Source organism: Babylonia areolata, chromosome 1, assembly GCF_041734735.1.
Source record: "Babylonia areolata isolate BAREFJ2019XMU chromosome 1, ASM4173473v1, whole genome shotgun sequence".
Classification (NCBI taxonomy): Eukaryota; Metazoa; Mollusca; class Gastropoda; order Neogastropoda; family Buccinidae; genus Babylonia; species Babylonia areolata.
The window spans coordinates 17,183,769-17,200,603 of record NC_134876.1 but is presented as its reverse complement, the minus strand read 5'-3'; the positions used below and the strand labels follow the sequence as shown (position 1 = coordinate 17,200,603).

At 39.3% G+C, this 16,835-nt stretch overlaps 1 protein-coding gene across 3 annotated transcripts in view; it reads right to left on the bottom strand.

Moving 5' to 3' along the window:
• The window catches only part of LOC143280178 (protein sidekick-like), a 51,473-nt gene that overhangs the window by 29,953 nt on the left and 4,685 nt on the right, over nt 1-16,835 (bottom strand). For 2 of the 3 annotated variants that reach the window (XM_076584795.1, XM_076584778.1), the window contains exons 3-16: nt 14,517-14,804; nt 12,974-12,988; nt 9,269-9,374; nt 8,699-8,919; nt 7,328-7,478; nt 6,830-6,957; nt 5,794-5,910; nt 5,163-5,327; nt 4,417-4,713; nt 3,780-3,920; nt 3,125-3,313; nt 2,152-2,769; nt 1,676-1,774; nt 334-528 (exon numbers count right to left, since the gene is read on the bottom strand). In XM_076584795.1, the coding sequence (XP_076440910.1) occupies nt 334-528; nt 1,676-1,774; nt 2,152-2,769; nt 3,125-3,313; nt 3,780-3,920; nt 4,417-4,713; nt 5,163-5,327; nt 5,794-5,910; nt 6,830-6,957; nt 7,328-7,478; nt 8,699-8,919; nt 9,269-9,374; nt 12,974-12,988; nt 14,517-14,804 (2,730 nt within the window). The remainder of the gene's footprint in view (nt 1-333; nt 529-1,675; nt 1,775-2,151; nt 2,770-3,124; nt 3,314-3,779; nt 3,921-4,416; nt 4,714-5,162; nt 5,328-5,793; nt 5,911-6,829; nt 6,958-7,327; nt 7,479-8,698; nt 8,920-9,268; nt 9,375-12,973; nt 12,989-14,516; nt 14,805-16,835) is intronic. The other variant, XM_076584786.1, reaches the window with a different exon arrangement.

Sequence of the window (16,835 nt, the reverse complement as noted above, 5' to 3'; positions counted from 1 at the left end):
GGTGAAAAATACGTTTTGATATGAAAAGTTAACCCATTCTCCTCCTCTATCATGTGGAATGCCCTTCATAGGCAGATTAACTTGACGGTTTTCTGTGTGACTTTTTGTTCCACATAATGTTATATCATTGTTGGATTCATGTTATACCACTTCCATATTCACACCTGCAATGGCTACATTGTGTCTGCCACAAGCAGGTGTAATACAAGTAACCAAACAGTGAAATGGGTGTTTTGTTATTATCAACATTACTTTCATCACTATCACTATCGTCATTGCTGAACCATCCAAGGCAGCCCTAGATACAGGTAAGCAAACAGCCCCCAACCCCACCTGGTGGCACTCCAGACTGTATGTCAGCCGAAACAGGCTCCCCCAGGCCCACGCTGGTGCGGGCAGTGACAGTGATGGTGTAGTTGGTCACAGGGTCCAGTCTCTGTATGGTGAAGGATGTGACCGCAGAAGGCAGGTTCACTTCCTGTGGAGGAGTGTCTGGCTGCTTCTTTTTCTGATACTGCAGTTCATAGCCTGAAACGCAAACACGCAAAATGCATGTGGCTAAATCAAAACAATGTCACAAGATCCACGACTATAATACTGTACAATAAATTAGAATAACATGCACTTTGTTTTGTTTGACACATAATACTGTTGATACTATATACCTACTATGTGTAATTCCACAAAGTGTGGATTCTAATGCTGTTCATAAAAATATACAAACTAGCTAATAAATTTATATCAAGACACAGGTCTTGACATTGTGCTTGCTTTGCTTGTTCATATGTCTTGAGGGATGTGTTTTCATAGGTGCCCACAAAACTGGGTAAAGTGTGAAAAAAGGGGGAGAAAGAAAGAGGTGATGGAGAAAAAAAAGGAGCAAAAAAAGCAAAAAAAGAAAAAAAAAAATAAAATAAAAAAAGCGTGTGGCAAGATCACTTCTTAGTATCTTGATGCTGTTTGTCATTCTGTAAAATTTTCACAGCCTGAAATCTGAAGGGCAAACAAAAGAAAAGCATGCTGTATTTCAGTGTACCAGACTAATTTACCACACTTTGGTAAAACAATCTTATCACTCTGTTTTGAATTGTGTTTTTCTGTTTGGTGGTCTCATCTTCCATACTGCCTCAAATGTATTCCCCTCACACCCTTCATCATTATCTCACACACTTCTTTAAAAACTTTCTCATGCACTGCACAGCACCCCCCCCCCCCCCCCCCAACAGTCCTCAATGCACATGCACATACAAGCTCATATGCACACACATCCCATACTTTAACACCATCCATGACATTTCCATTCAAATGAATCCATGCCGTTACACATACTTTAACAGTGGGACATCCCCCCAACCCCACATATCGAATTCAAACTATTTTGAGACAGTTCAGAATATTGTCATTTTTTGTGTTTTCTTTCAAGAACTCAAATTCAAAGACTTTTGTCATATTTCTCAGTAATTTGATGAAAAGTTTAAATGAGAAAAAAAAAAAAGAAAACAAAGAAAATAAACAACCAAACAATGGACTGACAACATTGCAGAATGGACAGAGAAACTATCTAGCAAACAGTTCTTTGATGTGGTGCCCCAATGACTCTTCACAGGGTTATGGGAAAAGAAGAAGAAGAAGAATTAACTGAGAGGCTTATTTCAGCTCATCCAATCCCACGTACCCTCCAGTTCTCCATTGATTTCAATAGGGGGCTTCCAGGTCACCCGCAGAGACCGATCCTGAACGTTGTCAAAGTACAAGTCACGCACCGGACCCGGGACTGCACAAAAGATGAAGTGAAGGATTTAAAATATCACTGGACACTCACATGCATGCGCACATGAACACACATGATGATGCATTAACACACGTATACACACATGTGTTCATGCATGAACACACATACGCATGAAGATGCACACACACACACACACATGCACATACACGCGCAGTGTATACAACACACCGTACTCACATACACACACACACTATACAGAAGCACTGTAAGCATGCACAGGAAGTGCTGAAAAGATGGTTAACAATGAAGAATGGTTTTTCATACCCACATGACACTGAGAATTACACACACAGACAACACTAAGAACTCTACACACAATAACAACACTGTGAGTACATGGGCACACAGACAACCCTCACCATCTTCCAGGGTCTTGACAGTCACAGGAATGCTGTAGGGCCCCAGACCAGGCGTCGTGCGGCAGGCGATTTTGATGGTGTACTCTGTGTACTTCTTCAGCTCAGCGATCTCTGTCTTCTGCTGACCTTCCAAGTTGCTGGGATCCGATTCCACAAAGACATTACGAAACAGGGACGTGTTCTGGAAGATCTCGATCCAGTAGCCGAGGTTGTGGCCGTTGATCTCCCCAGGCCGCGGGGGGTCCCACTGGAGATGGATGGCCGTGGAGTTGGTAGCCGTGGCGACCAGGTTTTTGGGTTGGTCCGTGGGCAGGCCCTCATGTGTCCAGACGAAGAAAGGGTTGGTGAAGATGCCTATTCCTGCCTCATTGTAAGCTGCAATTTTGACAGCATACTGACTGAAGGCCACCAGGCGTGTAAGGGTGTGGGATCGACTGGTCTCTGACGACACATTGATCTCGTGCATGGTGGAGTCTGGCAGGTTGGCCACTTTGTAGCGGATGATGTAACCCTCCAGGTTCCCATTCAGAGTGCTCTCCTCTGGAGGGTCCCAGGTGGCCACAATTTCCTTCTGTCCCCCTTGCGTGCAGAAAAAGTTTCGAGGAGGACTGCTGGGCGCTGTGTACAGGAAAACAGAAGACATCAGTCTGAATGAAGTTCACCTGTACTTTTTAATTTGCTGCTTAATTAACTGGGTTCATTCATTCTGCACTGCATCAAAATAGCTCCCCCTCCTCTCCCACTTTCTATCTTAAGTTTTTTGTTAGCCTTCTATTTGTCTTTCATCCCTTTGATTAAATTATGCATGTGTGTGAATGACTGGTGTGTAAGCGCTTTGATTTCTCTCAGCACATGATTCAGTGCATATTGATATATCACCATTATTATTCCAATCATCATTATCATTACCATTATTATCATCGTGTTTCATTGCAACCCCTGGCCCCTCTCTGTCTTTGTGTGAATAACTTACGCTGTGTGGGCATTTTGATGGCAGGGTTTGGCATTGGCAGACTGGCGTTGCCCTCCCCCACAGTGTTCACAGCTGAGATGCGGAAGCGATAGTAACGTGAGGGCCTGAGGTTCGATACCACATGGGAGGTAGCGGAAGCGTCAATATCACCAGGGTACACATCCCATGCCACTCCATCATTGTTCCCATCTGAAAGAGCATTGGGCGACACATTACTACAATCCACATCAACACAGATCTGTATGTGTGGTCAGTTTGTCTGAATATATCTGTGTGATGCACATGCTTACAAAAAAAAAAATAATAATAATAATAATAAAGCAATTATACAGGGTAATTATGAAAAATAAACACACGAATAGATTTTATTACAAAATGAACACAATTTTTTCATCAAAGGAACTTTTCAGGGAGGGAGGAGGGAAAGACAGAAAACATGATGTGATGTACTGACAACATTGCAGAATGATGCCGAATGAAAAAGTTTAAAAGACACACATAAAAAAGAAATATAATGACAACACTGTATAAGATGAAAATAAATGAATTCATAAATAAATATATCTAAAGATTTTTTTTTAAATAATCACTGAAAAAACAACATTTAAAAAATCGCATCAGATAACAAGAATACAGATTAAGGAGAGCGACTCACTGGGGTTTTCCTGCCTGTAGGTGATGATGAACTTCAGAAGGGGACTGTTTCCGTCATACACCTGGTTCCAGTATACGATCACACTGTTGTTCTCCTGCTGGTTCAAAACCACACTGGTGATGGTCGGTTTTCCAGGTAACTCTGCAAACACCACGCCAACATGCGTCACACACCTTTTACATGGTCAGAGACATACATTGCTGACATGATCTTTTTACACTGTCACAATATTTTGGAGAAGGTTTCAGTTTTCAGTGGATCGAGTGAGAAATGAGTGAATAGGTTTTTTTCAGCATTGTTTAAATCAACCTTTCCACATTATTTTGTATTCTTTTACTGGTTTTCAGAACTGATGGGCGATCAGTCATGAAATGGCCACTTTGCGGTCCGCTGGGCTGTATGCAACATAATTTGATCTGATTTGCGTCACACACTTCAATGAGCTCACAACACACACACACACACACACTTTCAATCCAAATTCAATTTAAAACACTGACTACTTCAAACAATTACAAATTTTTTTTCTCCAGGATCATTCAAATGATCAACAGATAAGTCAGTAAAAAAGCAAAAAAAAAACCCAACAACAACAACAAAAAAGCACCTACAAAAACCATATCTGACTTAAACTCACCAATAACTTTCAGGGACGCAATACGGCTGTCGTTTCCTCCAGCAGAAATGACATGACACTTGTACAGGCCATTGTGCTGAGCCGAAACCCCGTAGATGATCAGCGTTCCATCAGACAGGATCTCGTAGCTGCCGGATGAGCTTAGCTGCTGCTTGTTGGTCATGTCACCATTCTTATAAAAGAACCACTCCCACACAGGCACCGTGTTGTCATCCTGGCTGATTCCACATTCAAACTGTACTTGGGAACTGAGGATCACAGTCTGGTTCTGCGGAGGGCGTATGATCCGAGTTTTGGCTGTAGTACAGACACAGCAAAGCAATCAGTTACAAAGACGGAAAAAAAGCAGTTTTGTTCTTGTTTTTCACAGATTTTTGTGGGTTTGTTGTTGCTCTTTATCACACACTGTCTATCACAATTTTAATTACTGATGTAAAATTATATCAGAGCTGTTAACTGTATTCTTTATTCATGTATATACACAAAAAATGCACATGATAATGAACATTGGTTTAAGGAAGCAATCCAATATCAAGTAAATCTCAATTCAAAGAAAGTCTGTAGCTATTTCTATCACTTACCAAAATGAGAGGAGAGTGAACAATCAGTGGGCAAGTCATCTGATTGTATCAGTAATCAAAGGAATACACAGTAGCAGGAAACTGCTGTGTGATTATTTTCCAAGTGAAAGAACAAAGAGGAAGCTTTTTGAAAGAAATGGTGTAGAAAGTCAGACCAGAACTTACTGATGACTGTCAGATGAGCTTGCGCAGAGTCATTTCCCTTTTTGTTGACAGCTTCACATTTGTAGATCCCAGAGTACTCTTTCTTGACAGACACAATGACCAGGGAATAGCGTAGTTTTTGGAAGGACCCACCAAATCCCACTTCTTCTTCTCCACTGCTGGTCACTGCAATCAGGGGGAGGTCACAGTATCTCATTTTAATCTAAACTAATCATTAGGATATCAAAGTATGTCAATCATATTAACACTGGAACCAAGGGGGTGTAACATTACATCAATCATATTAAAACTAATCATCAGTATGTCAAATGTATGAAAACTGGATTCAGGGGGATGTCAAAGTAAATCAGTCACATTGAAACTGCAACCAGTGGCATGTCATAGTATATCAATCATATCAAAATTCAATCTAGGACACATAAAGGATACCAACTGACCCAATACCAAACAAGTACACAACAGCGACACACAACCGAAAATGGAGCATGGCTGCCCATTTGTCAGGGTAAAAACAACTATACATGTAAAAAAAATCCTCCCCGTAGACAAGAGTGAAGGTGGAAATTGCAACTCCTGAAGGGAGAAAGAAAGAAAAGAAAATACAATGGTAACCACAGCCCACTATTCCCACCTTTCTTCCAGGTGATAACAGGAGCGGGAGCCCCAGTGACCTCACAGAAGAAGCGTGCGTCGGACTGTTCCACGATTGTCAGGTTCTCTGGGGGCTTTGTGATCCGAGGTGGCTCACCTATGCCACAGGTAAGAGACAGGTTTGCAACCAGCTCAGAAATGAACAAATTAATGATTGATAACAATATTAATGAATCATTTCTATATCTGTTGTATGATCCAATCCTTAACTCACTCAGGACGACAAGTTTTCTCCCTTGCTTTTCCCCACAGACGGCCCATTTGTAAGGGTTCGGAAAAAAAATTACCAAAAATACAAAATACTGTGTAAGAAAATGAAACTTTCAGAACTGGTTTATTATGTGTTGAGCTAGTACATATAAAATAATCAAATTTCTCATCTTATTTTTACAGTTTTGCCATATGTAGAAGATACTGCCAATTTTTCACCCCAAATCACCATACCCATGCTCGCTTTCTGCATTAAATTCGCTTTCTTCTTCGTCATCATCCACCTCTTCCATGTCCGACCCTTCATTTTGTAGCATTTCAAGTACTTCGGCAACCCTAAAATGTTGCCGTCACTGCCTTGTTCGCTTCACAACATGCTGAGAAGAGCCCACTTTGCTAACAGGCTGGCACGCAAGCAGACGACAGGTCAGTGACTTTGTCAGCGTGTGTGTGAGACAGGCCACACATGCCAGGCTGACCAATCATAATGTTCGATTGTGGAATGACCCAGAATAGCGCACTCTGCTTGGCTAATCACAAAATCACATGTACAGCGCGTGATGGAATTTTACTTTTGAAGAATGCTATTCCATTCCTTCATCCGAATCCTAATACGTTTTATGTAGGAATGCATGAGCATTCCTTCGTCCGGAGAGAGTTAATGCTACAATCATAAATATCAATGAATCAGTTCTATATTTGTTGTATGATCCAATCATTAATGTTACTATCATTCTTCTTCTTTATCTTCTTTCTCTTATTCTTCTTATTATTGTTATAACTAAGAAGAATACAATGACACTAACTGTTGACTTTAAGGGTGATGGCAAAGTAGTCCTCTCCAGCAATGTTGGTGGCGAAACACTGGTACCTGCCCGAGTCTGGCAGATCCAAGTCAGTGATCAGCATGCTTCCGTTGGGGAACACAGTATACCTGGCAACAACAATAAAACCTCAATACATGTATTTCTCAGTCTTGATTAGATTATAAATATATATATATATATATTTATCTGCTCCGCCCCATCCCCCACACATTCCCTTTCACCCCACTAAAAGACTTCATTACATACACAATGCAGATCTCTCTCTCTCTCAAAGGACTGTGGCTCCCTATCTCTCTCTCACAGACACATCACGAACGACAGACAAACACAATGACACACATGCACACATACAGTCTATTTCCACTCACAGTGACTCCACACGTTTAAATGAAGAACACACACACACACACATGCACACAAATGCACACATGTAAACACACGTGCGCGCACAGACACACACACACATTCCTTCCTCACCTTGAAGAGCCAAGTGAAGAAATGTTTTTCCCATTGAAGAACCAGTCCAGGCGAGGTTCTGGCACCCCCTGAGCCTGACACGCCATCATCACCGCCTCGCTGAAGTCACGCTCTATGGCAGTGTTCAGAGGTCTGCTTAGTAGAGGGGCCTCTGGAAACACAGTCACATTATCATCATCCTTGCTTGACTTAACCCTTTGAGCCCTGACCACCGCTTTACCGGTGGTGGGGAGGGGTGGCATGCCTGGCCACCGGTTGAGCAGTGCGTAAACACTTGTGTTGTGTTTTGCTATTGGTTGACTTATATTGAAGAGCCAATCAGAAAAACCGTAATATTCTGACGTCAATGAACGCAGTACCAACATTGCCACGCCTTTTCGCTGTGTTTTGTGCATGTGCTTTGTATAAAAAAGATCAATTTCTACCATGAAGTGTGCAGAGTCTCAAACTGACACGCCTCCTTTGATCAACTGATTCTGCATGCTCAGATTCATTTTCAACATCACTATCTGTAGCAAAATCATCCAATTTGAATTCAACCTCACTATCAGAGTAATCATTGTCATACTCTACTTCCGATAAACCATCAAGCATATCAGTTACTTGCTGCGTTGTGTACAGTTGTTTTCTCGCACATTTTGTCCCTGATTTCTGCCCAGATGGGCCAGGTTGAGACTCTGCACGCTTCAAGTGTTTACGCACTGTTCAACCGGTGGCTGGGCATTGTCATTTTTCTCTGCCACCGGTAAAGCGGTGGTCAGGGCTCAAAGGGTTTAATACCAATTATTTGCAAATTTTGGCTCAGGAGCTCAGGCAGAAGGGTTAAAATTGCTCAGAACTCAAAGGGTTAAGCAATAAATCGACATTTGAACTTAACCCCTTAACTCTTTCCATACAAGCACCCAAGATGGCTGCAAAGTTTTACCTCATCATCATCTTACTGGATTGCTTTTAAAAACATCTTGACATTTGAACTTAAATCCTTTACTCTCTCAATACAAACAACAAAAGAGTTGACGATAACAGCACTTTATCACTGCTGACATCATCAAAATGTTACAACAAGCAAAAGGTTCTCACACTCAACAGGTGGATGAAGGCAAAGAAAGCAATAGGCTGGACCATACAGCCAGGCTCAGGACATCAGATGAAAGTAAGGAAACAGAAAAGACTGTCCGTTCTGAGTTAACTACTGAACTTTTGTACAATGAGATCAGCAGGGCTTCTGTTTGAAAGGCAGTTACTAATTTTTGTGTACTGATCAATGGTGCTGATTGGTTTTATTGAACACACACACACACACACAGGCCACACACACACACACACACACTCTCAAACATAACAAACTGTACCCTATAATCCACCACTCACCCAGGACAGTCAAGCTGGCAGAGGCTTCTACACTCGCGATCGCCCCTGTTGTCTGCAACACTCCTTCACACACATACGTCCCAGAGTGCTCCTTTTCAACTCCACGAATCCTCAGTCTGCGGTTGAACATGATGAGCGCATACTTGTCAGTCTGAGTGATTCGATCCCTTGTGCCATTAGAACGCTCCTTGTACCAGCGGATTTCCAGGGAGCCTAATGGTCTGAAGAAGCAGAGAAACCAGAACTACAAAAATATGGTGGAAAAAACCCAAGTCATCCACATGTAACGGAACATTTTACACAACATGTATATTTATATATATATATATATATATATATATATATATATATTTATCTATATCTATATACATGCACACAATATATACAGCACACAAGCACAAGTATTCTGCATCCAGATTTTAGGAGCATTAATCATAGTTGTATTATAGGTGGGGAACACACACACACACACACACACACACACACACACACACACAGAGTTCAGTTTACAAAGCTGTCATATCACATCATGTCACCTATCTATTATGACATCCACCCCCACCCTCTCACCTGGCATTTATTACACACTCCAGCTCAATGTCACTCCTGATGACAACCTGGCTGTCTGATGGAGGTTGGACAATCTTTGGTTCAATGGTCGTGGGGTTGTTTTGATCTGAAACATCAGGCATCAGCTTTAACAGCATGCTGGCAACACAACATGTCATTCAGATTCAAGACGGTCAAGCCTCACATCTAAACAATGTAACAGTTATGAGTTACACAATAGGAACTATGGTATTTGTGAGCAGCAAAATCAGAACAACCTCACAGTCGCACACCCTGCCCCATCATCAGTCATGGAACTTTTTTAAAATCATGCTGCTATGCTTATGTTGTGTTTTGGTTGTTTTGGGGTTTTTTTCACAACAAAACTACTTTTATCATCTTTTCATAACAGTAATGTCTCATATTTAATCATCCAGTAGCAGATCACAATGAAATACCTAATAGTCATTTATCAAACTTCATCCACAGCTCCAAAAGGAGAATTCATGCTGTTAATGTTTGGTGGCAGAGTCACTATCTCTGGGTGTGAAACTATTATCTCAGTTTTAAGGACAATATATGGCCCAGACACATGCAGCACTGCATACTCTGGGTGCAGACAGGTTTTTAATCACAAATTTACATTAAAAAACCTTTAAAAGTACAAACAGCCAATTTTTAAAATTATTTCACTGAAAATCTATATGAAAGGAAAAGTATTTTCAGTGCCAGTTTATGTAAGTCATTATGTGCACTGTTCTCTGCTGCGTAGTTGTGAACCACTATTTCCACAAGGAAAATTGTTTCACTTTCAAGATCAGCTGGTTTTTCTTTTTCTTTTCTTTTTTTTCAGGTTTTAACTTTGAATTCAGGTGGAATATTAAGCTGTTACATTTCATCACTGGCAAAAACGATGCATGATTTGTTGAGACAGCCTTATCATTTGTCTAATATGCAACTGGTTTTGTTTTTTTTAATGCAAACCTAGTTCATTATTTCAAGAACTTAGTTAGAGGGACATGTTTGTTGTTGTTGTTGTTGTTTGTTGTTGTTTTGTTTTGTTTTTTTATATATAAAAAAAATGTTGAAAGCATTTAAAATCCCTACAAACCCTGCTGACACCATGTATAAACAAATAAGAAAAGGGGGGAGTAGCTTAAACACTGAAATCAGAATCCATGGACAAAGCAATGACAGAATGTAAACACATTAAAAATGATAGAACAGAGAGTATGAACATTTTTTTTTAATGCAGTAGCTATATAAGTGATCTTACACACAATGTATTTAAACTAATCAGTAATCTTGTTGGTGGAGTGCTAACTTGATATCTTGGGAGAAACAAAACTGCTGCCATTTTGGCTTCAGTTTATCATACAAGAGTGCTTTGGCAAATTCATGAATCATGTAATGATGCACAAAAATGGACAAAAATGGACTGAAATAGATAAAATATAGATTTATGATTATTAACATGCATGAATATATGACTATGAGGATACATTACAGTTTCCACTAAATGAAGTGTTTTATGTCAATTACTTTCAATAAATAATATACACACATGTATACAAGAGGGCTGAGAATACACTAATTGCATTTATAATACATGATTTAATGATTATGTATGCATTACCAATACCATATACATACATCATTTGATCTGTCATCAAGTAATACCATGCTGTTTCATACTGTTAAACTACAAACAAAAATACACTGAAATCAATTTTCAACTGGTATGCTGAAATACATTATCTATCTCTATCATCTGGAAGTAGAGAAACATGTAAGTACTACACATAATACCTGTGTTAATGATGTAACCCACAACCAGTCTAGAAAATGAAAGCTTAGCATGCTTGTGTGGTCCTCTGATTTTATTCTGGCAGATGGGTGTACAAGTACCCTAACAGTAAAACTGCAACAGTGCCACTGTACCAATTTGACTAGTTTGGCTTAGCATGGACTTCTGGTGTTAGTTTGGCTGGTTAGTATGCAAAGCAGTGGGCAGCAGCATTATGTTGGTAAATTATCATCCCTGATTCTTCTCACACTTCTGTGGTGGCCACCAAATTACTTCAATACTAGCTTCCAAGTGTTGTGGACAACAAGCAGCAAAATCAACTGTGCCTGAAATGCGGTTGTGTTCAGATACGTTCTTCACATCAGGACAGAGCTAACCTTGAGACCATTTCTGTATTTCATACACTTAACATTACATTGCTAATTTTTCAATGCATGTAAGTTAGTGTTTAAACAATGTGAACCATTCCAATCATAGAGTTATATAGTGGTAGTACCTTTCTTTTTTTGCTCTTGAAGTTAGATATGTACACAAACACACATCTTTAAAAAGTTTGTTTATTCTGTTTCATTTCAGTTTGCATGCAGATTGATAAAAAGGAATACAAACCTAAGAAACTTCTAAAAACAAAAACAAAAAAAACCCAAACAACCCCCCCCCCCCCCCCCCCCCAAAAAAAAAAAAAAAAAAAAAAAAAAAAAAAACACATTCCCTTGATTTCATTCTCGGTTCACTACTCTAGCTACCTTACTATTATTTTTCATACAGGTTTACAAGTCATAGTTGTGTATAAGCTGATGGAAAATGCACAGCAGTATTGGCTCAATCAAGCCTTTGAGGTTATGTTGTCTTTGTCTTATTTTCAAAATAAGAAGAAGTCAGAATACTAGTTTATAAAATAAACATGTATTTTTTACTACAAATATTAGTTAATGGTCCCAGTCTCATTCAGACTGTGTGCTGTACAGTAATTACTTTGCATACATACGATCAGCATTTTGTTATCTATTGCCCTCAACTAATAAAAAAAAATAAGACAGTAGGAGAGAGAGGGGTGGCATGTATGTTATCCACTAACACTAGGAACTTCACCATCAATGCAACAATCAGAACCTCAAGTACATACTAGTAGTAGTAGTAGTAGTAGTAGTACCAGCACTGCAATGCCAGAACCAAGACTTCCTGCTTGTTAAAGATACACATTACTACAGGTAGTACTAATACTGTAATATAGCAATGGCGGAGAAATACAGATGGTTACACTACTGGCAAGTCATAGAAATGGAATGAATACCATCCCCCTAAAGGGGGAGAACACAAAATAAATATATCTTGTACTTCTTCAAGTGCATTCAGGCATAATTGTGTATGGTAATGTGTGTGTGTGTGTGTGTGTGTGTGTGTGTGTGTGTGTGACTGAGTCTCTGTGTGTTTGTGTGTGTGTGTGTGTGTGTGTGTGTGTGTGAGTGCGTGTGTGTCTGTGTGTGTATCTGTATGTGTGAGCATGCCCTTGTGCCACCATTGTCCATTAATAATTTTGTACCTTGGTCTAACTATAAGTTTAGCAAACAGTGAACTGCATTCACTTTTCATATCACTGAACTATTTTCTGTAGTTGTTTTCATATCATGTATATTATATATATATGCAAATGAATACAATAACATTACACCACAGCACAGGCCAAATAGCTATCATTTATGGCAATGCACACTTGAACACAGAGCAAATATAAGGCAAGATGCTTAGCAGGAGGCAATCATGTATTAAAAGCTGAAAAGAAAAGGAAGTGTAATCTGTAAGTGTGGTGTTAAACAGAGCTGTACATGATATTAAAAAAAGACTAGCGCAGTGTAGTGATTAGCACAGTCATGTACAGCAGCTGTACTGATCAGTGTATGGCAAAGGGAGCCTCCTACCTGATGTGTCGTCCGCTGAAAATGGGGATCATGATCCATTAAACCATCAAGCAGCTGACCAATTAATGAGTTACCATGCTAAATGTACAGTATGTTTTCCACATGATATATCAGTTTCCATGGTATTCAGCAACAAATTACAGGGCTCAGTCCCTCCCCAAATACTGTTAACATGCAATTAATAACATTAATTCTAATCAAACATACCCACATGGAATCCCTCATTAACAATACCAGAAAACATCATATGGTCATAGTGTTGGATTGTTAAGTGTGGGTTTATAAGATATTTAATTATCTCAAACTTTAAAGCTTTTTTATCTTAATTCTAAAAATTCCACAGGATACCAAACAAAACATAAAACAGTGAAATAATATTAATTCAGTAATACATGTCATATCTATGAACTGCAGTACTCATGTCTATTTTGCTTCTCGACGTAAGTGCACTTCACTGAAAAAGGATTCTGCACAAGTGTGATGCTACCAATATGTATCATAAATTATGTTCTTTTTTGAGTACCCAATTAAATTTATAAAAGCATTCCTCGTCAACCAAATCTTCGTTCACCAAACCACACCCAGATTATTTATTTCATCAACTGTAATACACCACCACTACAGACCTGGTTACACAACCACTGGTATCTGATTACATTCCCCAAATCCATACTAGCTCAATGAAGCCAAACACCTGGTTACAGATTATAATTATAATGACATAATGTGTAGACATGTGTTCACTTGATGATGTCCTCAATCAGAATAATTTAAAATCAAACTTTTCAGAAACTTTTTCAATGTCATGGCACAAAAAATGTTGCTTTTGGGGGTGGGGGTGGGGTGGCAATCAAATAAATAACAAACAATATATACAATATACACACATCATGAAATTATGGATTATAGCACTTAAGCTTTGGAACAAATGTGTAATAATTGTAGGACTGCTTTTTTATGTTCCTTTTTTTTATGTCATTAGACAAATATGTAATCATCTAATGAGTTAATGCTCTGATGAACTGAAAACATAAAATATCTATTGCACTAATTATCAAGTCTAAATTATGTGTTACACCAAATTTAAAAAATGACGACAACTGGGTATGAAAAACTAAACACATATGATATATATCATTATATACATGTATATCTTGAATAAAATCAATGAACGAACAATGCAGTATATATATATTGCAACAGAAAGGGCTCCTTCGATGAAAAAACAAAGCCAAGAAATCACTGTATGTTACTTTGCATTTCAATAAGCTCTGCATTCATGAAAAAGCAAACTGAAAGAAAACATTTCCTGTTTCACTTTTGCATAACACTATCAAGATGTACACCTGGAACAAAGATCGTTCTAAAAAAAGATCAAAACATAATCTTTTAACTTCAAAGGAAGTTGAGCAATACAAAAACACAGAAGCAAGCTTGATGTCAGCAAACAAGCCTGAATCATGGAGGAATCTGAAGTAATACTAGCATCACAAATAACCACTTGGGTGACACACCCAATAAGCTTGAACTTAAAGATACCTACTCCTGACACTGATGACATAAGGCGAGCTGGTGGTCTCAAAGCGAGTGGGAAAGTATTCTGCCTTGGCATGGTACTCTTTGTTGTGGTGGTTGTTATCCACTGACAACAGAATGAGGTCATTATCGAGGGTGATGCTGTGATGTGGGGTGCTAGCGCCAAGGGGGACGTTGTTCTCCTCCCAGCTGATTTCCATGCCCAGGGGGTTGATGTCTGGCAGGGCCAGGCGAACAAACCACCCTTGGTTCACTGACACCACCTGGCGGCCTGTCTGGGTGAAGCGGCGGTGAGCTGGAATCATCCATGGATGCACACTATTAAATAGCTGTCTCTAAACACCACTGTCCTCCATACACTGTCGTCACTATTCTTAAAAAATAATACATTGATGACAGACTGAATATCATGTAACTTATCATTATCAATATTATGCAACAGTGAATAACAAAGTACACAGAGACTGATCACAAACTGACAATCCATGTTTGAATACTACACTAGATATTTTAAGTTATTAATAACTAAGGTTATGTTCACAGACAAAAGAAAACAACATTCACTATTTGGAATATGTGTATGTAATATACACAAAAATGCAGCTTGCTAAGGGCTGACTAAGCGCGTTGGGTTATGCTGCTGGTCAGGCATCTGCTTGGCAGATGTGGTTTAGTGTGTATGGATTTGTCCAAATGCAGTGACGCCTCCTTGAGCTACTGAAACTGAAACTGAAACAGCAGCTTGCAAGCAATAGCAAACATCAATCACTGTACAGGCAGAAAATATTCACATGCTTTTAAATAATACTTCCACTGATTGACCTAAATGATTCACATGCTTTCAAATATTATGAAATATAATACATTGTTATGCATTGACCGGCCAAATCTAGATTATACTTTATAGTGAAATTTAAACTATAGTAATTTAGTATACACACAAACATCCTCTCCTTCTCAGCCCCCGGCAAATACAATAACTGTCTATCATAAGGCAAGTTTTTTTTTCCCCATTTCAAAGTACACAATCAGATTCAGATCTGCTGCTTGATTGCAAGCTTTACCATCTGCATTAAACAAATTAGGTGTCATTCGTTTCTTTTGCTGATTTACTTGTTTGCGTATAATAATCAGTATGATACAAATCTATAAATTTATCTACAACGGAGTCCTGTATTTGTTTTTATTTATTTTCATTTTCAACTGAACAGCAAAACAAAGATTATCAATGCATTTAACACTAGAACTATCAAAACCAGCTGGTTTTGTCTGGACTGAAGCAAGTGAACTGATCAACTCATAGAACAAAGCAATAAAACCAGGCAAAGGGCCTAGCCTTCAGTAGTTCAGGGCAAGAGCCGCTAGTGTATTTAAACTGATCATTGATACAACATCCCCCCACTCCCGTTTTACCCAACAAACACAGTGCCCACTTGATATATATAAATCATTAAGTGATGGATTCTTTATTTAACACGAAATTATAGAAAAAATAATATTTGAAATGTGGAGGTAAACAAATAATATAATCTGTGAATGAACGAAAAATATCTAACTCAAATAAATAAAGAGAGAGAGAGAGAGAGACTCTCAGAAAGAGAGAGAGAGAGAGAGAGAGAGAGAGAGAGAGAGAGAGAGAGAGAGAGAGAGAGAGAGAGAGAGAGAGAGAGAGAGAGAGAATGTATTCAATCTTACTGATTTTGAGAATGTCAACAATTGAACAAAGCTTTTTTCTTTATTTTGAGGGAGGCCAAGCGAAAGAAGTGCTTTGTCCTGGTAAAGGTTTCAGGAAAACTGAATGAATTAGTCAAAAACTTCTCTTTCACTTTCAGTAAGTGACATGCTTTTAATTATGTGTGTGTGTGTGTGTGTGTGTGTGTGTGTGTGTGTGTGTGTGTTTGTGTGTGCGTGCATGCGTGTGTGGAGGGATGGGGCATGCATGAAAAAAACAACATATGTTTCTACACCAAACAATACACATTTGATAACAAAATTTAATGCTATCTACTAGGCAATAATAGCTTAGAACTTTGTCTCACTGACTTAGGCTTACCACGATTCCAGTCCATAAAACTAATAGCAATACCTGTCTCCATAACCCATAAGTCCCACTCTCCTTCCTGCTGGACCAGAGTAATCCTGACCCCCTACCCGCCTGCCCCCCCCCCTCCCCCTCCCCCCACATCCTCCCTCCCTTTCTCTACCCCTCCCTCTAAGCACCAGTGTCACAGGGCCTGCTTCAATATTTGTCTGGCTGTCTCAGGGGGTAGGGGAGGAAGGGCCTTCAGATCACGATCAGCCTCACTGTGTCACTGCTCTACATTTG